At 46.3% G+C, this 26,659-nt stretch overlaps 1 protein-coding gene across 3 annotated transcripts; it reads left to right on the top strand.

The window, feature by feature from the left end:
- BCKDK (branched chain keto acid dehydrogenase kinase) lies at positions 1-23,343 on the top strand. Of its 3 annotated transcripts, none has more exons than XM_053361366.1 (13): positions 1-125; positions 6,918-6,984; positions 10,440-10,655; positions 12,399-12,467; positions 13,474-13,584; positions 14,882-14,929; positions 16,066-16,185; positions 17,593-17,691; positions 18,138-18,211; positions 19,876-20,004; positions 20,940-21,029; positions 21,283-21,444; positions 22,272-23,343. In XM_053361366.1, exons 3-13 carry the CDS (start codon positions 10,458-10,460, stop codon positions 22,414-22,416), a joined length of 1,245 nt encoding a protein of 414 aa, XP_053217341.1. In that variant the 5' UTR covers positions 1-125; positions 6,918-6,984; positions 10,440-10,457; the 3' UTR covers positions 22,417-23,343. The 3 variants fall into 3 exon arrangements, with proteins under 3 accessions (XP_053217341.1, XP_053217343.1, XP_053217342.1); XM_053361368.1 differs by lacking the exon at positions 1-125 and adding an exon at positions 374-423; XM_053361367.1 differs by lacking the exon at positions 1-125 and adding an exon at positions 3,495-3,861.
- Positions 23,344-26,659: the final 3,316 nt, after the last annotated feature.

Genomic DNA, 26,659 nt, shown 5'->3' with positions numbered 1-26,659 from the left:
CGTCAGAGACTGCCTTGTCGTCAGTCCCCTTCCCCGCACCCAGCCACCCACCCCTAACGAGAAAGAGACAGCTGGTTCAGTCCGGTCCCCAAGTGCGGGAGCTGCTGCGGTGTTTGGAATTGGCGGTAAGGGATCCTCTGCGGAAAGTACCATTGTGAACGCTGCCGGGGGAGGGGGGGGCGGAGGCTCGTGCGTTACAGTCTCTACCCCGAGGGTGGAGAACAGGATGCAAAACTGCTGGGTTTCTAGCAAGGAAGAAGCGGGTTAGGAGGGAGACGACTGGGAGGGAGCCGCGATTGTCATTGGGTTCCCTTCTCAGCATAGGGAGGAGCCTGGTGGGCTGGTAAATGGAGGTGGCGTTGGGGAGCCAGGATTCCTTGGATCTCCGGAAGGGAAGACAGCAGGAGGTTTTAGAGGAGACAGGTGGGGTTGGGGATCCCGGGTCCTCTTCAGTCAGGAGGGTAGCGCGTGCTTCTTTGAGTTTGGGGCGGGCCAGATTAGAGCAGGGGATGATGAGTGTTTAAACTCCTATAATCTATGGGGAGGACTTCTGGGTAGATCTTTGGGTTAACGACTCCTGGTCCCCCAGTGTGTCTGATCCCCTGGAGTGGGTGGGAAATTTATGGGGCCAAAGTGCCAGGATTATTTTCCTGTGATCCATTCACCTCTGGTGCCCTCTGTTATTTTTTTTTTTTTTGCACCCCTGTTTCTCCCGTTCCCTGGTTTTCTTAGTCCCCACCCCCACCCCATGCTGCTGCTGCAGCAGCCACCACTGTTACTGCGAGCATTCAGATTGTAAGCTCATTGGGGCACTTTGTTGCTGCTGCTGATTGGCTTGCTCCATAAAGCACCGTGCTCGTTGGTGGTGCTATAAACAGTTCCCCTAATGACAGGGATCTGGGTTGGATTGGAGCCTAGAGAATTGAAGTCATTGACTCCCAGCCCTGAGTCCAGTAGGTTAAAGCAAGGGGACTCCAGGGAGAAAAGTGCAGCTGCTGGCATGGGCTGGATCTGTTCCTTCGTTCTTTGCCATTGAAACCAAGACCTAGGGCATTGCGATAGGCTGAGGCTGGTATCCAAGACGTTCTGTGTTGCTCCTTTCCCCTTAGCCTGCTGCGACCTGGGAATGTAAACACTGGACTTGGCAAGGGAGGGATGATTGTTCTAAAACTCTTGGCATGAGGCAGCAGTTCCTACAAATGAATGCTCAAAAAAGGCATACAAATGAGGTGCGTTGGAAAGTCAATATTCAGGATGGATCTACCCCCTGCGTCACTTTTCTTCGCAAAGGCAGAGAACTTCTCTCTCTTTTTAGCTTATGTTCTATAACGTACCATGTTCCATGTTCCCATGGTATAAAATATTATGCTGGGAGGTGAGAGATAAATCTAGATAATATATAAAGAGCTTAGAGCACCTAAGTACTTCAGATCCATTTGGAGAGTCTGGTAGTTTGAGAGAGTATGTTTCTAAAACAAAGGCATTTTGTTAGCTGCCTCAAATGCCTCCTTTTTCTGACAGAAAGGCGGGAGATAAATATTTTGAATGAACAAGGAAGGAGTCTGGTGCATTGCTTTAAAGTTGTTGGGATTGGCAGTCAAAGTAGTTGAAGAGCCACTGAATTAATTCAGTGAGTTTTCAGTCTGTGTCTTGGAGAACCCTGGGGTTTACTTATCTGGGATTCCTCAGTGAGACAGTTGGTAAAGAGAAGATGAGGTCAGTGCGGCAGTGGATGAATTTTTCCAAGTAAAATCAAAGTATGCAAAAGCAAAAAAAACTGCTGGGTGACAGTATGGTCTTGCAATTCGAAAAGAGTCAAATAGATTAATATAAAAAGGATTAGAACTACCCAAATAATGTAGAAACTTATTTATGCATGCAACTACAGTTGCAAGAATGTTATTTGCCAAAAGTGGAAGGATGAAGAGGTCCTGACAAAATAAGATTGGATACAGAAACTAATGGAGCATGCAGAAATGGCGAAACTTACTGGAAGAATAAGAAATCAAGACAACAAACTTTTTAGAAAGGAATGAAAGTGGCTTATTGAGTATTTACAAACAAAGTGTAAACAGATCAAGACACTAGCAGGATTATGGTAAAAACCTGCTGCTTTAAATATATATATGAGATATATATGAGAATAGACAATTAAAAGAATAACTTAAGGCAATTTGGAGTATGCAGGAAAGAATGAAACTAAATGTAAGGAACCGCAGAAAAAGGGGGAAGGGAGTCAAAACTGAAAATGTTAAAACTTGGTTAAATAATTGTAATGTATATAAATGAAAATTATAATTTATTTATTTTTTAAAAAGAGACGGTTGGTAAAGACACATGGATTTCCCTGAAAGACACTTTGCCTAGGACAGCCGGCCTAAAATGTGCAGCCACATGACAATTCTGGGCATGCTCTCAACTCCCGAGGGACAGCAATGAGGCCTAACAGGCCTGGTGTTTGTGTTTCAGAATGTTGTCCCCTCTGGAATCCTCCACAGTACCCGGAGGTCCTATAGCAGACACACAGAAGTTCTTTGACAGACAAGTGGAAATAAGTCCCCAGGAAACAGAAGCTTTGAAAGCCACTGATAGATGCCTTAGTTTTCAAGAAAGGTCTAAGGGATCTGGGGCCGAATCCCCCCTCCCCTGCTGAGTCTTGGAGAGATAGTATATCTTGGTCTCAGTTTACGGCAGTTAGAATAATAGAGCTGCGAAGATGAAAGACAGATAGGTTTTAAAACATTCTGCGTAAGTGAAAGTAATCGCTAGTTAAATAATGACTAGCGTGTAAATAGCTCACCTTAATCTGTTGGTAAAGAGTAGCCTGTTAACCTTTTCTTTTAAATAACTGACTGGTATAGCTAGGTGGCCAGAAGCAGATTTTGAAAATCAGGGATAGCTACTCAGCTGAGGGTGCCCTATGTGAAGTAGGCTAGAATTATTCTGGGATAGACTGAGATGGGCTGGTTTTGGCCTCTTGTTTAAACTGAGATTTGAACCAGTAATTCAGAGCTAGTAGCCTCAGTGCACCCACACTGTGACTTCAGTAACAAGCATTTAGTGACAATTAGCGACAGCTTTAGTTGTCAATATAATGCTTCCAGAAAAGTCTCTTTAAGTCCCTTATTGGGTAGAGAGAGTTGCCTTCCTGGAGTTCTTGTTGGTAGACGAATAATACATCTGAATATTAGGATATTGCATATTGCCTGAACACTTGAAAACATGTTTGGGGGGAACCTGGTGTCCAGCTCTCCTCTGTTCCAGGGAGCGCTAGCGGCCATGGAGTTGTTCCTTCTATTTCGACAGCTCACGATGACAAGTTAATTGAAAGTGAAACGTCGAGAGGGAGGCAGCTTCTTTTATAACGCGCGCGCGCGCTTCCTCCCCCCCCCCGCTTTCTTTTCCGAGCAAAATCTCGACTGTTGATTGGCTACCCAGTTTGTAGACAGACTTCGCGGTGTGCTGTGTGCCTGCATGCGTGCATGAGCGCAGCGCGTGGTGAGATCCGCACGTCGCGATCTCGGGGCGTTCTTGAAGTTGTCTGCGCGTTCCGGAACCTGCAAGATCTCTGGCATCTCTCTTGTTTGCGCGGCGCTGCTCCGTTTCCTCCCCCCTCCCCGCCCTTGCAGATTTCAGCTGCTTGGGGTGAAATGAGGTCGGAGCCGGGGGGCGGGGCCAGCCTGGCTGCTGTGCGCGTGTACACTTGGCCCGGATTAAAAGAGGGCAGCGGCTGCTTCTCCTCCTCCTCCTCCTTTTGCTCCTCCTCGTCTTCTTCTTCTTCTTCTTCTTTGTGGCGTTGCATCGCCCGTGGGATCCGGGGAGCGCCATATGGAAAAGGACCCCGAGCTGCTTGAGCAGGAGGTGGGTGCTTGTGTTCCGGAGACCCGCCCCCCCCGGTGCTCCTTCCTCCCCTCCCCCGGGAATGAGTCCAGGCTTATGCTTCCGGGAGCCCGCAAGGCCTCCTCGCCCGGCTTCCCGGAGCTAGAAATGGAACCCAGGTGTCCCGGGGCTCCCGGCCCCTCTTGTTTGAAGCCCCAGAGAACCCAGGAGTCCTGGCGTCTTGTGGCCCAATTCCTTGGGCCGCTGCTTCCAAGAAATGGAACCCAGGTGTCCCAGGGCTCCCGGCCCCTCTTGTTTGAAGCCCCAGAGAACCCAGGAGTCCTGGCGTCTTGTGGCCCAATTCCTTGGGCCGCTGCTTCCAAGCCGGCTTATGCAGCCTTCTCTCTCTTTCTGCCAACCCCTTTCCCTTCCTCTTTGCCACCAGCAAAAACAGCCCTTTATCCACCTGGCTCAACGCTGCCCGCACTGTCTGCCAGCGGTTTTCAGACAGGGGAGCTGCCCCCAGCCCTTGTCTGGAGATGCTGGGGATTCAAACCTGTGGCCTTGGAAAAAGTGGATGCCACAACACCTCCCCTCTGCGGTATTTCCACCGCAGGCTGCATGTGGTCCTTGGGTTACCATCCACCCTACCCCCGGCCTTTCTGTTGTTTTCCCTGCAAATAAAAATTCCCTGAGCATTAAAGGGTATCAGGCAGAAGAGGAGGCGGCAACCCTGTCATGCTAGCTTTCTATGTGCAGGGAGTTTGTTTGTATAGAGGAGCCCCCACACTCGCTTGAAGGCTCAGATCCAGGTTGAGGACATCTGAGAGATCAGCCTAGGTTGGGGCAGGACTGTTCAGCAATGTTGCCTTCTCCCCTGCCCACCTTCCAACCTTGTTTTCCTGCTTGATTTTATGTATTAAATATTATTCATCACCCCACCCCAGTTTGATGGAAGTGCAACTCCACAACCTTTTGTCTCCATTTCATGTCTGCATTTTTCCTGGCATATTTCTCAAGAGCAATAAATCATACTGGCATGGCCTGCGCTAAATGGGCACAGAAGTCATTTTTTTTGTGGTAGCTCATGAAGGTGTATCTAGTGGTCAGAGCAGGGAGAACTAATGCGTCAGTGTGGTGTAATGGTTAGAGTGTTGGACTAGGTTAGGGCCTGGGAGACCAGGGTTCAAGTCCCCACTCAGCCGTGAAACTCACTAGGGTGACCTTGGGCCAGTTGCAGTCTGTCAGCCTGACCCACCTCAGAGGGTTGTTTTGAGGATAAAATGGGGAGGGGGAGAAGCATGTTTGGTTCCTTGAACTGATTGGAGAAAATGCAGGCTTGAAATGTAGTAACAAATAACGTCTGCATGCCTGGGTAGCACAGGCTAGTGGTTACACAGTGGGGGAGCTGGAAACGAAAACTCAGAGCTTCCCTGAGGAAGTAGGGAGTGAGGCCCAGACAGACTTGCCTGACACCTTCTCTGTAGTCATTTTGTCCTTTTAAATCTGTGGCCTTAAAAGAATCTTTAAATTTTTTAACCACCACTTGTATATTTATACTTGTGCCGTGAACTAGTTTCAGGTCCCTCTATGCCGATACATTTTTATATGGAGTGTTATTGCTGTTTTATGGCTTGTTGTTTTAAAACATGTTTACGTTTGTTGAGTGACTAAATAACAGAGTTACTGGGAAGCTGATTTAAATATCGTAAGTATATTCCCTTCAGTCTCTGTCAACCTCGTGCAATCCTGCTGTTTTGAACTACAACTCCTATCAGCCCCAGCCAGTGCTGATGGGATTTGTAGTCCAAAACAGTTGGAGAGCACCAGGTTGGCAAAGGATGAAGGAAGTAAATAAATCCAGAAGAAGGATGCCATGGATCCCCTGCTCCTGCCATCTTTCAATTACTCTTCCAGGTCTGGGTCAACCGTGTAGCTTTTCCTGTGACAATCCTGACATCACACAAAAATTGTAGGCAGTTTCGTTGGTCCAATAGTAGGAAAATTAAATCAGAAGCTATAATCAGGTATTATACTTGCTGACTACCACGTTAGACCTAAAAAAAAGTAGGACCAGCTAAAATGTCACACAGCAGGGAGCAAGTTTTCTAGATGTTTCTTTCAGGATGGATGCTAATTGGAAGCCCAGAGTCTGTTAAGTCCTACGGTGAAGTGCAGGAGGAACTGTGCAGATTTGATGAGATGAGCCTCTGCTAGGTGCTAATGAATTTGTTGGTGATGATAGGTGTTTGCCACCGGTTTACTGGGTCTGTTCTATGGCTTGTTATTGTATGGCTTCTGCTGCAGTATATTGTTCGTTTTCTGATGTTTATGCTATGCTTAAAATTTTCCAAGTTGCTTAGAGATTCCTTTGTAGCAAGTAACTAATCAATTGAGTAAATTAAGAATAGCCAAAAGAACAGATTTCAGGTTGTATCAAAGAAGCCATAATGGCTGTTCCTCCCCCCCACCTAATTATTATTATTATTATTATTATTATTATTATTATTATTATTATTTAAATACAACGTATTTCAGCTGCTTGGTTCTACCGCCATCACTAATCAGATTAATTCTGCTCCTGGAGATCTGTGTAGAGAGAAATGCGTTTAGATTGGCAAATCTGGAGGTTAATTTGCAGTGGTGCACTAGGTCAGACATAGGGAGTTTAGGCATCTCTTATCAGACACCTCTTCACATGCACACCCCTTTCCCTAAGGCACACTCCTTACCAACCCCACTGCAAGCAGTGTGTGTACATGAGAGTTTTGTATGGTCGAATTGTAGCGTATGGTAGAAAGGCATCCATTGCTCCTCCACCCACTTTTCCACCTGGAATGCAGTGGTGGTTCACAATGGAATTGGACCGAAATAACTCTCCATTCCCACTGTAGGCTTTTGCAAGGTCTCATTTTTATGGTTATTACTGTGGTTGCTTCTCGCCAGGATAAACTACCAGAAGCAATCCTGTGTATTAAAAAAAAACAACCCATGTGAATCAGTTTGCTATCCCAACAGTAAACGGCTCAAAAGCTTCTCTTCTGCAATCCGCTGTCTTTATGATAACTGGATCTCTCCGCTGCTTCTCCCACTCCCAGATGGAAACGGAGCTATCTGCCCCTGTAGAACAAGGAAGCTGGCATAAGATAACCAAGTTTACTTGAGGTAAGTAGGGTCTCTGTGGGATCTCCTCCAGGTTTTCTTTGGTGTTTTAATGGGATATTATTTCCTGTTTCTAAGAAGCTAAGGTTTAAGCCTTGAGTTTAAAAAACAAGCTGTGAACCCAGGGATATTGGACTCTGTGGCGTTAAGTGAACAGGGGGAGGGCAGGGAAATATGTCTGTCTGTCACCCGGGGAGAGACGGTGCTGATTCAGTGTTTGGATGACGACAGGCCGGCTGTGGCAGACATGGCATTTGTGGCATGCTTGGAGCACGTGGCCTCATAATTGGAAGGCTTCTCAGAATGTTCCGGCATTCCATGTGGCTCTTAGCTGTCAGATGATTGGACGAAAGGGAAAACCGCCTCTTGGCGAGAGAAAGACGATCCTCTTCTTGCACACTTCCGCATTTGAAATCCATCTGGAGTTGTCAGAGCAGGGAGGACACGTGTGTGTGTGTGTGTGTGTGTGTGTGTGTGTGTGTGTGTGTGTGTGTGTGTCTAGATTCAGGTAGGTAGCTGTGTTGATCTGACACAGTCGAAATATGTAAAAAAATAAAAAAAATTGTCTAGTAGCACTTAGAGACCAACTGAGTTTGTTCTTGGTATAAGCTTTCATGCATGCACACTTCTTCAGATATTTGTGTCCGTCCTAACAACCTCCCCGCCTATTTTCCTGCCCTCATCTTGAAAGATGGTGGGGGGGATACACACATTAGATCTTTTAAATGAGCTAGAATCCCCTTTTGGTGGCTTCACACACTTTGCGTTCACCCCCTCAGCAACTTGCATATGCGAATGGGAGCTGTCAAAAGTTAGAGTAGGTCTTCCAGATGTTGCTGAACTACAGAGGCATGGCTGATGGGAGTTGCAGTTTATCAACAGCTTTAGGGAGGTTCACCACACCTCTCCTAGTGCCTCCTAGAGAGCCAGTGTGGTGTAGTGGTTAGGAGTGGTAGTCTCATAATCTGGTGACCCGGGTTCGCTTCCCCGCTCCTCCACATGCAGCTGCTGGGTGACCTTGGGCTACTCACACTTCTCTGAAGTCTCTCAGCCCCACTCACCTCACAGAGTGTTTGTTGTGGAAGAGGAAGGGAAAGGAGAATGTTAACCGCTTTGAGATTCCTTTGGGTAGTGATAAAGCGGGGTATCAAATCCAAACTCCAACTCCTTCTCCTCCTTCTTCTTCGGCAGCAGGTTTCATTTCACCTCCCCGCAGATGTAACGCTGTTTTCAGTAGAGCCAAGTTAAGTCGAGCCAGTCAAGTGTTTGGTAATGAAGCCGAGTTATGGACTAGGCCTGTGTCTTCCCCCCATTGGGCATGCATGAGAGATAGCAGTGCCCAGATCTGGGGGAAGCAGAAACGTCCATGTAACTTGTAATCTTAGGATAAGGTTACCAGACATCCCCGTTTCCCAGTTTACAAATCAGTCCCCTGACAAAATCCACTGAATTCGACTGAAGTTGAAAAGTGTCCCCAGATTCATTTAAAAAACCCCTGGTAACCTTATCTTAGGAGTAAGTATTATTGCTAACGTGAGGGAAGGGGTGTGTGTGGATCCATATCATTCAAGGAGCAAACTCATATTGGTTCTGGCGGCATGAACCCAGGCTTCGTATGCCCTTGGCTATCGGGCTGCCTTAACTTCCTACCCTGTTTATTATATATGCTATGGCTTTCTTCTCCAACTTCCTCACTGTAATAACCATACATACAGCACATCTTCCTTGTTTGCTTCTTACCCTCCTGCAGCACCCCAGAAGCTGCTCATAATCTAGTGCCCTTGACTGGAAAGTTGGGCCCACATTTTTAGAGCATGGGGCAAACTTGCTGTGCCCCTGTTCACTTTGGTGGGGTGTTTTCAGGGCAGCTTCCCAGTGGATGAAGTCCAATGAGTCAGATTTAAGCCGACTCATTTATAGATCTTTCTGACTTATGCCTACTTATTTATAGATCTACCTCTCTTTGCTTCGCTGGATGGCAGCCAAAGCTTGCCATGCGAGGCAGACTCTTGGCTGCCTCTATGGTCATAAAGAGAGCCTACTGGATCAGGCCAGTGGCCCATCTAGACAGGCATCCTGTTCTCACAATGGCGGCTAATGGGAGACCAGCAGGCAGAAACCATTCTCACAAGAGCATTCTTTCTTCCTTGTGGGTTCCAGCCACTGGTATTCTGAAGCATACTGCATCCGACTATGGAGTACAGTCGTACCTTGGTTGTCGAACGCCCTGGAACTCAGACATTTTGGTTCCCAAACAATCAAAACCTGGAAGTGACTGTTCCCGGTTTCCGAATGTTCTTTTGGAAGCCGAATGTCCAATGGGGCTTCCACAGCTTCCGATTGGCTGCAGGAGCTTCCTGCAGCCAATCAGAAGCCACGATTTGGAAGTCGAACAGACTTCTAGAATGGATTCCATTTGACTTCCAAGGTACGACTGTATAGCCAAAATGGCCAGTAGCTAAACATTTCAGGAAATACAAGCCGTCAGGGTGTGGTGAGTGGGAGATGCCATAGGAATCTGAGAATTGCATCTCTGGGCAATTCAATTCCCAGAGATGGAAAGAAGATAAAGTCCCTACCAGAGAAGAATGGCAGATTTAAGTTGATGGATTATGCTGAAATGGCTAAAATGACCGGAAGAATCAGAAAGACCAAAATTTGAATAAGGAATGGAAGAAATTTATAATTTATCTTAAAAACCATTGTAAACAGCTAAAATTGTTAGTCGGATTGGAATAACACTTGTAGTTCAATGGTGAATTCTTGGACATAATGGAGATGTAAAAGATTTGGATTATCATAAAAGATGGAGGAGGAATGATTAGCAATAGGACCCACAAAGGGGAGGAGGGAAGTCCAGGAGGTTCTTTGGAATCTTGTTTTTATGTTGTATGTTGGATATGTGATTGTAAAACTTTAATCTGAAAAACCAAATAATTTTTTTTTTAAAAAAAGAAATCTGAGAATTGACCTGGATCAGATCAGTGCACTATTGAACTTAACAATTCTAACCTCAGCCAGATGTCTCGAAGTTCACAACTGGAGTGGAAATGCATTCGGAGACTTTCTGTCTCTGTGTCTGCCTCCCTCTCTCTTTTGCACAGAGTAAAGCTGTATTCAAACGTGTGTGTACACACACATACTGGAGAGGGAGAGAGATTTCAAGGTACACAACAGCTGGCAGGCCACAGGTTCCCCATCCCTGGCCTCGCGGGTGATCTATTTTAGTATGTTTGTTTTATCTGTATTTAGTAAATGAACCTTAAAAACCAAACAAGCCAGGAAATTGCCAAGGTTGCCTCATACTGCATTAGATATTTGGCATCTGTTCATCTGTTCACCATTACTAATGAACTTGCGATGGGGGGGGGGCCGGAACCGCTGGAAAATAAAACGCTGGAAAAGTTTTCTGCCTCGCTAATCCCCTAGCACTGCCTTGTCTGTCTTTCCGCCTCCAGGTTCCTACGGAAGAGAGAATGATGTGGAAGACATTACTGATGCTGGAGCTGGGGGGAGCAGGGGGTCGGGCTCCCTGTGCTCTCCCTTCCTTCCCCTCGGTCCTGCGGTACCGGTCCTCTTCGGCCATTGACCAGCACCACGAACTGGCCCGCGAGCGATCCAAGACCGTTACCTCCTTCTACAACCAGTCAGCCATTGACATTGCGGCCGAGAAGGTGAGCGCAAACATGGCCGCTGAACATGCTGTGCGCACAGCAAAGGTGGTCGATGCTCCCGTTTCCTCAACCGCCGCCTCTCTGAGGGCAGGTTTTGCCTCGCCTTCCTAAAACTGTAGGCTGGGAGCCAGGAGCAGGTCTAGGCTTTTCCACGCTTGTGCTCCTTGGCGGCAGAAGTTCTCCTCAAGAAAGGAGTGTTATATGAAGGACAGGCCTGAGCAGGTGGATTGCATTCCTTTGGTGCTGGTTTCAGGCCTAGTGGAAAAACAGATGGCCTTCAGCAGCCTGAGAAGGCTGTTGGTTTTGGCATGGCCAGTGCTGTTTTAGTGCTCACGGGGCAAGATGAGACATGAGGGATGGGTGTGTGCATGTAGCAGAGAGTTCTCTGTGTTCATTTCCCCCCTCTGAAATCCCTCCAGCTATTGTTTTGAGCAGTATGATCCCTCAACCTGTTTTGCTAATCGCTACTGTTTAATGACTTCCCCTAACAACTTGGCAATGGCTCTGGAGAGGCAGTCCACAGTATGGGCTTTGGGGAGAAGAGAGGCCTAATTCTTTTCCCGGCCGTCTGGAGCCTGCCCTGGGGAGAATGCTGGTTAATTAAATAAACCACCTGCCTGCCATTATACAGAGGCCTGGCAGGAGAAGTTCCTGATATGTCTCCTTGCAGGAACACATTGCCTGCTTAGGTTTAGACAAACTTCTTTCTGAAGTTACTTGCATAGGACTGCAGCGTCCTTGTTTTAGGTGTGGGGTTGGAAAAGAGGTGTCCTCACACGTCTGGAGGAACCACTTGCCAGTGTTAATTGCACTCTTTCCTTCCTTCCCCTTACCTTGGGCTTCCATGCTTTTCTGCCAGGCAGAAATGCAACAGGTGCAGCTTTCCCCCCTTGTTGCAGCTGTGCGCTGGGGGAGTGCTGCGCTTATACATCCTTGCAGCTCCTGAAAGTTGCATGTGCAGTGCCAGAGATGGCAACCACCATTTGCTTGATAACAAAGCAGTTTCTGTTAATAAGAAAACCAGTTCCACATATTTGCTTATGAAGCAGGTCCTTTTTATTTTACTCCTGGCTGCTATGGTAATGGTGGCAGTGAGCCGTACAGGGAACTGAAGCCTAGCGACTTAAGACCCAAATATCTGAAAGGCTGCATTTGTTCTTGTCTGATTGTATCGCTGTAACAGCTGCCCTGGGATCATGTGGTGAAGAGCTGGTAAGAAATCTTATAAATGAATGAATGAATACTGGGAATCTTGCTCCCCAGTAATAAATAGTGTTTATGGTTGGTCTGCGAGGGCGAGAGGGAATTATAGAAGATTGGAAGGTTAGCCATTACAACCAGAGTCAGTTGTTTTTCTCAGCAGGAAGTAAGATGGGTCCAATTTCTAGTGCTCTCTGTTCAAGTGAGAGTGTATGGGATATGTGGGGAACATCTGGTCTTCCAGATGTTGCTGAACTATGGCTTCCATCATCCCGTTGGCTTTCTGGGCCTGATGGGAGTTGTAGTTCAGCAACATCTGGAGGGCCAAAAGTTGCCCATCTCTGGCGTGTGGAGAGGGCATCCTTAAGAAGCCATGAGCTCGGGGGGGAAACTCCCCTTCGTACCACAGAAGAGGAAGGCATTAAGTAATGATAGACGGTATTTTTGTGGCTGGCAATGCTCAATGCTGGCGCTATTCTGCCTGACCTCACGAGGGCTCTCTGGAGCCTTTTTGAACACTTGTTTCCTCTTCTCTCTTCCCAGCCCTCTGTGAGGTTGACGCCGACCACCATGTTGTATTCTGGACGGTCCCAAGATGGGAGCCACCTGCTGGTAGGTGTGAGATTAACGTCTGTCCTCAAAGCTACAGGTTGAATTTGGGACTCCTGGATACCAGCCCCATTCTTTCCTTTCACTACTCTTAATTGCTTAGGCCTTAGCACTGCATCATCCCCTTCTCATTTTCAACTCTGCAAAGTCCTGTCTTCTAGACTCACTTTCTAAGGGCAGGATGTTAGTTTTGTAGCGGACATAACAAGGAATCCCACTATGCCCAGTGGCAGAGGAATCCCTGTTTCCCCATTGCTTCTCTGGGGGCAGGAGGCTTCTTTCTAGGTCTACTTTGTGTTTGCTTTTTGCTTCAGCCCAAGCAACTAGAAAGCCCACAATATCTCCACGGCCAGTTTTGGCTCAGAGAAGGATCTCTACTCCCACTTCTCCAGGAGATGAAAATCTGTAGCTGCAGCAACACCATAACTCAGTAGCTGTTGTCTCCCTGAATGCCTTTAGGGGGGAAACTGGCTTGTAAGCTCTGCGCACTCCATTTTGAAGGAATGAGGGTTCTTTCATTGTAGACTTAATTGGGCCCAAACCACCTGAAGCTGCTCAGCTAATATAATGCTGCCTGGAATGAAGACCACCATGTGAAACGGTCTCTTTGAACCTGCCTGGCTGCACATAACCACATTGGTCAATTTGTGGCACTCTGATGGCCTTAAGAGCCCAAAAGAACAGGGCCGGCCCTATCCTTAGGCAGAGTGAGATGGAACATAAATACATAGGAACCTGCCTTATACCAAGACAGGCCATTGGCCCATGTAGCTTAGTATTGTATTCTCTGCACCGATTGGCAGCAGCTCTGCAGGGTTTCAGGCAAGGCTCCCTCCCAGCCCTGCTTGGAGATGCCAGAGATTGAGCCTGACACCTTCTGCACACGAAGCAAAGCCGCCTTACCCATCACTCTAATACAATCTATATCGCAGGGCATGGGAGAGAACTCAGCTCCTCTCCTCCTTCTGGAAACTTCAACCCACTAACGTGTCCTTGTGCTCTGTTACAGAAAAGCGCCCGCTACCTGCACCACGAACTCCCCGTCCGCATTGCTCATCGCATCAAAGGCTTTCGGAGTCTTCCCTTCATTATTGGGTGCAACCCCACCATCCTTCATGTGGTAGGTGCCTGGCAGGAAAGCGCCTGAAACAGCCTCTGCCACAGCTGGCCGGGGCTGATGGGAGTCTGAAACATCTGGAGGGCACCAGGTTGGCAGGGGCTGACTGAAAGAGATGGCTGAAATAATAATAATAATAATAATAATAATAATAATAATAATAATAATAATAATTTATTTGTATCCTGCCCATCTGGCTGAGTTCCCCCAGCCACTCTGGGCAGCTCCCAATCGAGTGTTAAAAACAATACAGCATTAAATATTAAAAACTTCCCTAAACAGGGTTGCCTTCAGATGTCTTCTAAAGATAAAATAGCTGCTTATTGCCTTCACATCTGAAGGGAGGGCGTTCACAGGGCAGGCGCCACTACCGAGAAGTAGTGATAACTGAAGGATAGTTTCGAAACCTCATAGAATCTTAGAATTGCAGATTTGGAAGGGACTCTGAGGGTCATCCAGTCCAACCCCTTGGAATGCAGGAATCTCAACTGAATCATCCAGCACAGAGGACCTCTGCTTGAAAACCTCCAAGGGAAGGAGAGTCCACAATCTCCTGAGGGAGACCGTTTCACTATTGAACAGCTCTTACCGTCAGAAAGTTCTTCCCAATGTTTAGTCAGAATCTCTTTTCTTGTAACTTGAAGCCTTTGGTTCAGGTTCCAACCTCTGGAGCAGGAGGAAACAAGTTTGCTCCATCCTCCGTGTGACAGGCCTTGAGGTACCAGGACAGCTGGCATTCAAATAATAGAAAATAAAAGTGCATAATCATGACCAGTTTTATCCTTTTACCACAGCATGCATCTTAGTTCTCCGCCTTTGAATTAATTGTTCACCAAGGTGGTTTAAAACAAATGGCAATAATGCAGAAGAGAATAAACATATATTCCACACAGTTGACCTAGCAGTTTTTAGGCCTTTCCCCAATGGGTGGAGCTTCCTTTCACCTCATCAGTCTTAGGGCACCTAGCAAAAGAGCATAAGAACTGCTTGGCTGGTTCAGTCTAAGGGCCCATCTTTGCCTATGGGAAGCCTGCAAGCATACTGCCTCCACAGTGGAGATATGAATAGCCTTTCCCTTCATGGATTTGTCTAATCTGCTTTCGAAGCCACCCAGTGCCCCATATAAACGCAAGATATCGCACCCTACCCTGGAGTATGGGCTCCTAGCACCTCTGGCTTTTAACCTTTTTAGATCCCACATCCTTATCAGAAGCTAGCAGGGGGATTCAGGGCCTTGGTGTCAAATCTGTTTTGTAGCCTGTGCCTCTCTCCTTGACTCGCTTCTGTCTTCTTCTTTCAGCATGAGCTTTACATCCGAGCGTTCCAGAAGCTGAGCGAATTTCCCCCGGTAAGCATGTGCTTCGTCTTTGAATGCAGAAGTTGCTAAACATGTCCCGAGTCCTATTGAGTCGGCCACATTTAATTGAATAGCCGTGTGAATGGCAACCGGAGCGTACAGGGATGTTGACCTTGTTGTTTTCCCAAATGTATTTTACAGCGGTACCTTGGGTTACATACTCTTCAGGTTACATACGCTTCAGGTTACACACTCCGCTAACCCAGAAATAGTGCTTCAGGTTAAGAACTTTGCTTCAGGATAAGAACAGAAATCGTGTTCCGGTGGCGTGGCAGGAGCAGGAGGCCCCATTAGCTAAAGTGGTGCTTCAGGTTAAGAACAGTTTCAGGTTAAGTACGGACCTCCGGAACGAATTAAGTACTTAACCTGAGGTACCACTGTACTGGTTTTGCACAATGAATGGAACGGTAACAAACAAACTTTAACAGGCCTCGTGTATGTCATTTCTATAAACAAAGGGGCATGGTGTTGCTTTCAAATCGGGAAGCTCCTGTTTTTATTTATTCGTTAAAATGGCCTGCAGTGCTGTTTCAAGGTGCTATTACGGAAGGGATGGAAAATCTCAGGCCCAGAGACTAATGTGGTCCTCCAGGTCTCTCTCTGTGGCCCTCTGCTGTCTCCATAAGCCACACCCCTCGGCGGCCCTGTCCTTGAATGGTCATAATGCCTCTCGCTTGCCTTGGGTAGAGAGATGTACACACACACAACCATCAGCTGTTGTGTGGCTGGACTGCCAGCTACTAGAGTCTAATCCAGGCATCCCCAAACTCGGCCCTCTAGACGTTTTTGGAACTACAATTCCCATCATCCCTGACCACTGGTCCTGTTAGCTAGGAATGATGTGAGTTGTAGTCCCAAAACATCTGCAGGGCCAAGTTTGGGGATGCCTAGTCTAATCTGTTGCTCCACCCACCACTGGCAGCTATTTCCAGAAGGTTACCCAGTCCTGAGGCTGAAAAAGGGTTCCCCATCCCTGCTCTGTAGGGTGATAAATATGGGGCTGCTGGTTCTGGGGTGAGTGGGATGAAATGGCTGACTCCTGCCTGCTTCTTCTCACCTCCCTCCCCAAGTTCTATCCCTTTTTGATGCGCACTCTCCCTCTCCTCTGTCTCTTCTCTGCTTTACAGATCAAGGACCAAGAGTCAGAGGCCCAGTATTGCAAACTGGTCCGGCAGCTCCTAGACGACCACAAGGATGTGGTGACGTTGCTGGCTGAGGGCTTACGGGAATGTCGGAAGCACATACAGGTACCGCTTTCCTGGTCCATTTGGGTAGCTTGGGTCGACTGTCTGCCGCTCAAGATCCCCACAACATGCTTGGGAGGAAGAAAGACTTGGAAAAGTAGGGTTGGTGGGTTTGGGCAGGGCAACTCTTCTGGGAAGAGGGTGGGTTTCAAAGAGAAGAGTGCAGACTCCCGAGATGTTTACTCAGGCCTGCTATAGATCCTCAGCCCAGCCTGGTCCTTGTCACTTCAGCACCTTCCAGGGTGGATAAAAATCAATGTTGTTGTTTTTTTAAATCAAAATTGGTGGGGGGGGGGTAATCATATTTTTATTATTTTAATTGGATTTTTAAAATAAAATGCTTATGGAGGAAAAATCTCTCTAAAGATAGTTTTCTGTTTAAGTTACATTATAGTCCAAAGGGTATTCATCAGGAAATAAGGATTTGTTTTAAGTTTTTCATGTCTGCTAAAACTCAGTCTAAGGTGTGTTTTTTTAAAAAAAACCTGTCTAACCACATCAGTTAACAAACATGGATACATATGCTATAATGTTATTGTTTTAGTTAAATAAATTGTTAAGGAAATGATTATTTTTCTCCTTGCAACAAAGTACAGCAGAAAAGTTGTCCAAATATAAACAGTTAACCTTACAATAATTTCATAATTATCTGTCTATGTATTTCTAATAGTATAACCAAATCAGTATTTTTTTGTATAACACTGAAAACGACTCTGGAAATTTATTGTTCCAAAAATGAAACCTTCATCTGGTTGTAAATATTAAGATTATACCAGCAAGAATGAGTCTTTCTTTAAAAAAAAAAGAAAAAAGATTTAAATCAAGTCTTACTGACTAGTGATTTAAATCATGATTTAAATCGTGATTTAAATCGATTTAATTTAAATCAAGTCCACCCTGGCCCCTTCAGTGTCATCCTTCGAACTGCAGTTGATTTGCACTAAGCAGAGGATGTGGTAAGAGGTTAGTCTGTCTTCACATGTCACACACACACACACACACACACACACACCCGTGCATCTTCACGTGTCCCCTTCCCTCAGACTTTTTCCTGGACAGGTTTCAAACAGTGGTGTCCAAGCTTTTTTCAAAGAAGGCCAGATTTGATGAAGTGAAGGACCGTGAGGGCCAACCAAACGGCCAACCAAAGTTGTTCACCATTTTTTAGGATTGAAGTTGCTGAGCTTTTTTATGATTTTACCCCAAAGCTGTGGAGTTGTTTTTTTACGGTTGAAGTTGCTGAGGGTTTTTTAGGATTTTACCCCAGGAAATAAACTGCCACAGGAGCCGGATAAAACCAACCAGTGGGCTAGATTAGGCCCCTGAAACAGACTTTGGGCATGCCTGTATGGGGCAACCACTTGTGAGGGCCGCTCTACAGATGGTGAGCTTTTCCTGTTCCTTTCTCAGGATGAGAAGCTGATCCGTTCTTTCCTGGACAAGACCCTCACCTCTCGCCTGGGCATCCGGATGTTGGCCATTCATCATCTTTCCTTGCATGAAGACAAGGTACAACTTTTCTTCTTACTTGAACGGGACATAGATTTCGTGAACAGCTGTGTGACCAGAGAGGGAGAGACCCAGAATTGATACTTAACATTTGGTGTCCTCTGCATTTTCCATGCATGTGAACGTATGTAGCTGCCTTATAGCAACCCATACATAACACTGCCTCATCTAATGCTGTTTTTGCTCCTATAACCCACAACAGCTCTACGGGGCCTTGGGTAAGAGATTTTCCCCCTGGCCCTGTTTTCTAAGACATCTTTTGAGTAACTAGAGATGGCACAGATTGGACTGGAGGCTTTCTGCTTTCAAAACATGAAGGAAAATCATTAAGTGGTCTGCCCTCATCTGTTTTCCAGTGGTCCATGCAGGAAAAGTTTAGAAACCGTTATTCTAGGTCTTGATCCTACATTGAAATGTCATCCTCTCCTTCTTTCATCTTCCTGCAGCCAGACTTCGTTGGGATCATCTGCACTCGCTTGTCTCCAAAGAAAATAATTGAGAAATGGGTAGATTTTGCCAGGTACTCAGTTCTGTTGATTATTTCAAATCATCCTGTTGTCATACTGGCTATGTGTGTACAGCAGTCTATGGCTCCCTCTCATGGCCATATTCTGCGGCTCCATCTTCCTCATTCTGCTGCATTTCTTTCTGACAGTTTAACTTTTTTTCCATTGCTTTTTTTTAATGAAAGCCAATTAATTGTGGCAATAATGCAATGTAATAATCTTTTTTAAAAAAATTAATATGGGTTTTCTATTTTTAATAGGATTTTTATTAAATTCTCTGTTTTACAATTTCAGATAAACATTTTACATACTTAAGATATCAATGACTTCCCTTCTTCTTTTTCCATGGTTCATTTTGCATATCTTATATCCCTGCATATTTTACAAAAACTATACCAATTGGTTTTCCATTATTGCATCCATCAAAACTTATTTACGCTGTCAAATTTATCTTAATGCTGCCAGCATTTTCAGCTGTACACAATTATTTTCCATATATTTAATATAAGTTTTCTAACCTTCTTTAAACGTATGTTCTTCTTCTCCTCTTCTTCTATATGTTAAGCCTGCAAGCTGCGCATATTCTGTCAACTTAAGTTGCCAATCTTCTTTAGTTGGGACCTCGCTCATTTTCCATTTTTGGACTAACAAAACGTGGGCTGCTGTTGTTGCATACATAAGTAACCTTATTTTTTAATATTGGTTTTAAAAGTCACTTGAAACGTAAAATATGTAAATGAAATACAAATAGTCAGCTGTTAGGATTGCTAGGCAGGAAGCTTTGCTGTAGTTGCAAACAAACATAAGTGGTAAAGCTCAGCATCCCACATCAATTGCCCTGATCCCTAAGGCCTTGTGGCTTTCCCCTCCTGCGTAATAATCTGGATTTAAGATGGGACTCACTGGAATGGAGGCCAAACAGATACAGTAAGAGAGCTGGGCCCCAGAAGCTCCCCAGGGTCATTTGTGAGTGCCAAGTTAGGCTCACATAGAGCATAGCCCTAAAGGTTTATGCCCCAACCTTCTTGAGTATTGAGATCTGCAGAGGGGCCCCCTCAGCAGTTCTGCCACCCTCAAAAGTTCTTGGGTGGGAGGGGGCTATGGCCCAGGGGGGAGGGTTTTGGGGGTACAACTCTCTCTCCACGGAGTTGTGTCTCCAGCATCTTCATTGTACAGCATTTGCCATATGACAAAGAGGCACATCTTAACCCTGGTGTTTGAAACTGAGGGTATTATTGTTTCTTAGGACACACCTTTTTGGCTTAAATTGTAATGCTCAGATCCATTTGGGAACAGTTCACTTGTTTTTATAACTGTAATGGGTTTGTCCTTTATATAACTCTATATTATATTGTTGTGATCTTCTGGGGAGGGACAGGTAGGAAATCCCATTAAACCAGCCTTCCTCAACCTGTGGGTCCCCAGATGTTGTTGGACTACAACTCCCATCACCCCTAGCTAGCAAGGCCAGAGCTCAGGGATGATGGGAGTTGTAGTCCAACAACATCTGGGGACCCACAGGTTGAGAACCGCTGCATTAAATAAACACATGTAGGGCACAGGAATGGGGATGGAGACTCTGTTTGGTGCCGGCAGCTCTGCTCAAATACAGCTTGCTCCCAGGGAAGCCACCAGCAGTGGAGTCTGCACTTAATCCTGCTTCCGTATTTCCTCGCAGGCGCCTCTGTGAGCACAAGTACGGGAACGCGCCTCGGGTGCGGATCAATGGCCATGTGGCCGCCCGCTTCCCTTTCATCCCGATGCCTCTTGACTACATCCTTCCAGAGCTGCTCAAGAATGCCATGAGGTGCGCTATTTATCCTCCTCTTTGTAGCCCGGGATGAGACGCAGGCTAGAATCTGCAAGGGAAATGGCTTTTTGGGCCTTCCACTGCCCTGTGATCTTTTGATAAGGTGGCATGTAAATACCTATATGAATAATGAAATATAAAAGCCCATAGCACTGATTCACTCCCTTTTTTATAGGGCCAATCTGGTGCAAACCCCTCCTATCTCAAAAGTTGCTTGTTTCATTTTGAAAGGAATAGATCAACCTTACTCAAGCTTGGTGTTCTCCTGATGTTGTTGGACTACAACTCCCATCAGTCCTGGCTGGTGAGTCAGGGATGATGGGAGCTGTAGCCTGAAGGACACTGGTTTGGGTTGGGTTGGAATACATAAACACAGAGGGGTGAAACTATTGGTTAGAACCTTTGGTCCCTGGATGTTGCTGGACTACAACTCCCATCATCCCTGACCCAAAGTTGACAAACGCTGGCTTTAAAAAGTGACCATTTAGTGGGGTGGGAGAGCTGGAAACAATACCAAGATATTTCACATCTGGCAACCCTTTGGTTTCAGATAGTACATGGGTAGACAAGTCTAAAAAGCCCAGGACACAAATTTTCATGGCCCTCTAGCAGCTATGGTGGCTCATTTATCAGAAGTAATGTATTTAGCATTAATTCTGGAAGCATACACTCTATTCTGAGCAACGTTCCTGACTCTTAACTGAGTGAGGGAATTTGCAGAAGGGAGAGGGGCTTGTGGCCAGCGGCTGCAGAGGTTATGGAAGGCAGGATTTGGTGTGCTGATTGGAAGTATTCTACCAAATCTTTGGCAACAAGGATAGGCTTGCAAGACTTTGTGAATGGAGGAGAGCTTCATCCCAAGTGGGAAAGGGTGCAGGGGTCCTGCTTAGGTAGGACACAGACTTATTCCCTTGCCATTCCCTTGCTTTCAGAGCCACGATGGAGTCTCACTTGGATACCCCTTATAACGTGCCAGACATCATCATCACCATTGCCAACAATGACATTGACCTGATCATACGGTATGGTTTGCTAGGGAAGCCTCTTCAGTTTCTCCCCTTTCCTAGAGGTTTTAGGCCACCACCCATTTCCGCCATCTTGGTGGGAACTTGGCAACAGCGGCCAAATACCAGGGACTCCCATTGAGGCGGACAGCTTGAGATGATCTTCCTCTTGGTGGGGAGGGACGGGCGTTGGCAGGTGAAAAGGGACTAAAGCATCTTGGGAACTGTAATGTGTGGCTCCTTAACGCCACACTCCTCTTTCTCCCGGCAGGATTTCAGACCGAGGTGCCGGAATTCCTCATGACCACGTTGAGAAGGTGACAGATTACCACTTCACCACAGCAGAAGCGAGCGCCCAGGACCCCCGCATGAACACCCTCTTTGGGAACATGGTGGAAATGGGGAACAGCGCCCAGTCGGGACCCATGCATGGGTGAGAACAAAGGAGGGGGGGGGACAGAAGGGGCAAATGGGATTTCCAGCAGCTGCTGCACGAAGGGTGTTTTCTTAGGGGGAAAAGAATTATACATATCTGGGAAGAAAACACCAGTCAATCTGCAGACATCATGAGTACTAAAAATAGAAACTGACGGAGTACCTAAAGGACTTTCTGCTTCGGGTTCCTTTGGGTGGAAGTATGGAACAGAAATGTAGTAAATAGATAAATACTTGTGGCACTAATTGGACCAGGTTTTCTTTCAAACTTCTTTCCACCTTGGGGGCTGGAGAACCTGGGGGCTTCCAAGGTGATACTGGGCTCCAACTCGCATCAGGCATGGTCAAGCATGGCCAATAGAAAAGGATGATGGGATTTGTAGTCTAGGAACATCTGGGAGGCCATGGGTTCCCCATCGTTGACCTAGAAGCTTGCCATTTGAAGGAGGGAGGAAAAAGAGGAACAATAATGAAATTCTCAAAATGCAAAATTTAGTGTTTTTTACACGTAGTGCAGCAGCAGATCACGCAGGGCCCTGGCAAAAAAAGATGTATTATTAAAAACGCAATTGTCACAAGATATCCTGGCCTTTTTGTAGCTTTCCTCAAGCGGCAGCTCTCTCTGAAATGTCTCCCCCTTTCAAAAAATCATGTGGCGAAAGCATTCTGTGGAATGAAAACTACATAGACTAAGACTTAACTACCATATAAATGTGTTGCAGAGTGTTCCTTCCAGACCCCCCCAGTCAACTGAAGCTTGCTCTCCCTTCAAAATTGGCTGTGGAACTAAGGACTCCTCTGTCTGTCTGTCCTGTCTCTCTCTAGGTTTGGATTTGGACTACCGACGTCCCGTGCTTATGCCGAGTATCTGGGTGGCTCCCTGACCCTCCAGTCTATGCAGGGGATTGGCACCGATGTGTACCTGCGCCTCAAGCACATTGATGGCAAAGAGGAGAGCTTCCGCATCTAAAGATCCCCTCTCTCGCGTGTGGGCTGAACCTTCCTTGGCTGCAGGAGGAAGTTTCAGCACATGACACCAAACCTAATTTCCCATGGATGTGCTTGTTCTCCTATGGATTCCTACGAATGTGCTATGCTATCCTACTGAAGCTGAGAAAATAGTTGAGGTAGTTTCCTTCTTCCTGTCCAATTGCTGATGGGACGTCATCCACTTACTGCTGGTTATTCCAGTCCTTTGGGGATGGGTGGGTTAACCACAGATCTCTCGAATCCAGATTTACTGGGACAGCCTGTGGACATCATTCATCCTCCCCCCTTTGAGAACTTCTAAAGCCGCCATACAACTGTTGTACACAGCCAGCTCATCCAGGCTCTTGTGTGGCCTAATTTTTCTCTGTTTCTTTTCGTGGATACAAAGATTGGGTGAGCCGGAAGCTTTTACTGTCGCATGTACTGATTCTCGTTTGGCCCTCTCGGGCTGTTCTTGAACTCACAGGAAAGACTTTCCTTACAGCGCCCGGCACCAAAAGAAAATTCCCCTTCCTTCTGCCAGGGGAGGAGTTTCTATTGCACACTCTTTGGGGGGAACCAAAAGCAAGACAGCAGTCTTCCGCCAGGGAAGGATTTCTCCGTTGCACAAGCACCAAAAACACCCCCCTCACCTTGAGAGGAAAAGACTTTCACCACACCAAGTTGGCACCTTTGCCACAAATGGTGTGGGATTCCAGAATGTTCTTCCCCTTCGCTGCACAATGATGTATTATTTCCGTCCTCCCTCTCTCCACTCGATCTTTCCGTTACCATCAACTTTTTTTAAAAAAAGAAAAAAAATCAGGCATCAGGACGAAGGGTTTCCCTCTGACCTCATCACTGTTTTAGAGGGATTTTTATTTTATTTTTTGCTGTGATACTCCAATAAAAAAGTGCAAATTCCCAAGTCTAGCGAACACTGTGTAATCTCCATGGTCTAGCCTGTTTGCCTTGTTAATAAAGTAGGACTGAATATCCATCAAATCTTGTATTTAACAGCGGTGGGAGAAATAACGCTGCAGAAGGAGGATACAAAGGCAACGTATTCCTTTGAATAAACATGACCAGGGATAGCCAACTACTTCCAGGACGTAGAAAAGCAGAACACTTTGTTTCATAGCTGGAAGAGAGGAAGCTAAGTTTCTGTGCATGGGCAAAGGCAGGATTTTTGTGGGGGGGGAGAGAACCTCAGTTATTTATGTATTTTTATTGATTTAGGGGGACAGATGCTCCCCCTTGGCTACGCCCATGCCTCTCTCTCTTTTTTCCAGCCCAGTCCAAGCTGAGAGCCTATTCTGCTCCACTAACTGATGACATCCCAGCTGGGGAGGGAGGGAGGCCTGCTTGCTTAGTTCAACCTTCTGGAAGCATCTCTTTAGTCAAGCAAAGAGATATTTAACAGACTTGGCTGCGGCTATTAACAACAAGGCTAGTACAGTGGTACCTCGGGTTACATACGCTTCAGGTTACATACTCCGCTAACCCAGAAATAGTGCTTCAGGTTAAGAACTTTGCTTCAGGATGAGAACAGAAATTGTGCTCTGGCAGCGCGGCAGCAGCAGGAGGCCCCATTAGCTAAAGTGCCGATTCAGGTTAAGAACAGTTTCAGGTTAAGAATAGACCTCCGGAATGAATTAACCGGAGGTACCACTGTATGGCCACTTTTAGCAGTCTTTCCCCTATAGAATCCCTTATTGCAGATCTAAAACTAGGAGCTTGGAGGGAGACACGAACACACACACCCTTTTATAAGAATACCATTTATTAACCATATCACTGATCAAATTGTTTGAAAATAGACTGTGGGAAATAAGCTGGGGTGTCAGCCCTGGGGAAGAGAAGCTACTGTATGTCATTGCTGGGATATAGTTCAACAGCCAAGTGGTCACAGGTGGATGATTGCAGACTGCCTCCCCAAGAATCCCTTCTCTGCAAGCACACTTTGCAGATAAGTAAAATGATGACTGTTCATGTTGATCGCTCTGGCGGGAAGGTAAACGGCGTTTCCGTGCGCTGCTCTGGTTCGCCAGGAGCGGCTTAGTCATGCTGCCCACATGACCCAGAAGCTGTACGCCGGCTCCCTTGGCCAATAAAGCGAGATGAGCACCACAACCCCAGAGTCAGCCACGACTGGACCTAATGGTCAGGGGTCCCTTTACCTTTAGGAAGAATTAATCCTCTGCTGGCTATATATTGTTATGACTTTTGGGGGGTAGGCTAAATGCCTGCCCCTTCTAATTCCTGGATGCAGCATGGATGCAAAGGCTGGAATAGCCAGTCAGCCTGGTAATGGCCCCAGCAGGAGTCCTTAAGGCAGAGTTTTCCAAACTCTGTGTTGTGACATGTTAGTGTGTCATGTGTCCATGTGCTCCTCCAGGGGCTGGAAAGGGGTTAGCTGAACCTCCGCTTTGCTAGTAAAAACTGAACTACTGTGTCATGAAATGATGCATGTCAAATAAGTGTGTCACCAACATGAAACGTTTGGAAAGCTCTGCCTGAAGGGAACTTGCCAGCCTCCCTCCCTGGATAGTTGGAAAGACAAAAGGTCAGAGTTGAGTGATGTGAACCAGAAGCTGGAATAAAAAGCTGCAGGCTAGAAAGATAGAGAGAACACCAATACTTTTATTTATTTTTTTGGATCCAAGACTGCAGCTATGATAGAAACAAGACCTTTTTTGGTTGTTAATGCTGTGAACCCCTCCATCACAGGCTCAGGTTATATATGTGTGCGTAAACAAACCAAAGACAGCACAGTGTCAGTTGTGCCTCATCCCCAAAACATGAACCCTGGCCCAGAACTCCTGGAATCTTGCACCACTCGGAGATTGGGGCGGCGTGCAACAGTATCTTCCCACTACTGCTTGCTCAGCCTGGGAGGTGAGCTCTTGATCACCATGCTAACTCCAGTGTTACTGCTGCTGATATCTGTGTGGAGCTGGCCTCAAGAAACTTGGCTTGCAAGTCCCATCCGTGCAGCGGTAGCTATGTCCAAACTAAACATTTTGCAGGTCCTCAAATATGGGAGAAGGGTTGTGTAGTAAACTTGCCCCCAGCTGCTCGCCCCTCCCTCACCTGTCTTTGCTCTCCAGCCAGACCAGGTTTCTTGAGCAGGGCTGGCAGGCACGTTTACGTTATACAGAAACAGGTCAACATAGATCCGGTAAGGCTGCCACCACTCCCTTTGTCCCGGGGAATCCAGAGCCACAACCCAGGGAGAAGGCTGTGTCCCGTTATCGCTGGTTACCCCCACTCCACAAGTAATAGTTACAGACTTGCAGATAGAAATTCTACGGTAGAGCACAACCAAGCGTAAGGCTAGGAATTAGCTTTTCCCCCGGAAAGGCACACAACTAAAACAGTTTCTTTCTTAAAATTTATTTAAAAAGAACATAAGATAACATGCTCAAATAAGCAGGCACTTCTTTTAGCAAGTTACAGACAAGAAAAATAAAGACATTGTAAAGTCTAGCTAACTTACATACTCACGACTAAGACACTGATAGAATAGTTAGAGTCCTTTTCAATGATCTGCATTCAAAAGATGTTAACAGTTCTCCATCACAAAGGACGAAAGGACGGCTACTTAGCTGGAACCTCAGCAGCCGGGGGATTTGCAGATTGCAGAGCGCACTTTCTCGGCCATTTCCCAAACCTTTTATCCCCAATTTGCACATGGCATCGGAACCCCCAAAACCAATCATAACTTTTGAGTATTTTTAAATTCTCCAATGACTGGCTGGCAAGCTAATCAATCTAACTTCTGGCAGCTGGACCCATTAAGAACCCAGAGCCTAAATCAAAGGCGTTTCCTCCCTTCGTGAAGTTTATGCAGATGTACATTCCCAGGCAATTCAAGGCTAGATAACATCACTGAGGGAATGCACATAACTTTGGACCCAGGTGTCAAACATTTCATTAAATCAGGGGTTTCCTTTCCCATAATAAACCTTTCACACCCAAGGAGCCTGTTAGTCTGGGGTTAAAGGGACAGAGCTTATTTCCCATGGTCCTTGTGGCTTGTTGGTTACCCACAAGGCCTCACTCTCATTGCTTGACCAAGGAATAGCTTCTAATTAAACACTAACTTTACTACAGGTTGGCTCCTCCAATTTTAAAGATGTGGCTTGTATTCGGGCCAATATGGTACATTCACAGAGAAACATTAGCTCTCCTCTATCCCTGCTCCTGCCAACCTAGCAGTTCGAAAGCACATCAAAGTGCAA

This window comes from Podarcis raffonei, chromosome 13 (genome assembly GCF_027172205.1).
Source record: "Podarcis raffonei isolate rPodRaf1 chromosome 13, rPodRaf1.pri, whole genome shotgun sequence".
Lineage (NCBI taxonomy): Eukaryota > Metazoa > Chordata > Lepidosauria > Squamata > Lacertidae > Podarcis > Podarcis raffonei.
This window is presented reverse-complemented; position numbering and strand designations above follow the sequence as displayed.

Bases quoted from the DNA above. Each gene is read 5' to 3' on its own strand.
- BCKDK (XM_053361366.1), top strand. From the start codon at position 10,458: ATGATGTGGAAGACATTACTGATGCTGGAGCTGGGGGGAGCAGGGGGT. The intron at 13,585-14,881 runs GTAGGTGCCTGG...TTCTTCTTTCAG, and splicing joins ACCCCACCATCCTTCATGTG to CATGAGCTTTACATCCGAGC. The intron at 21,030-21,282 runs GTATGGTTTGCT...TTCTCCCGGCAG, and splicing joins GACATTGACCTGATCATACG to GATTTCAGACCGAGGTGCCG.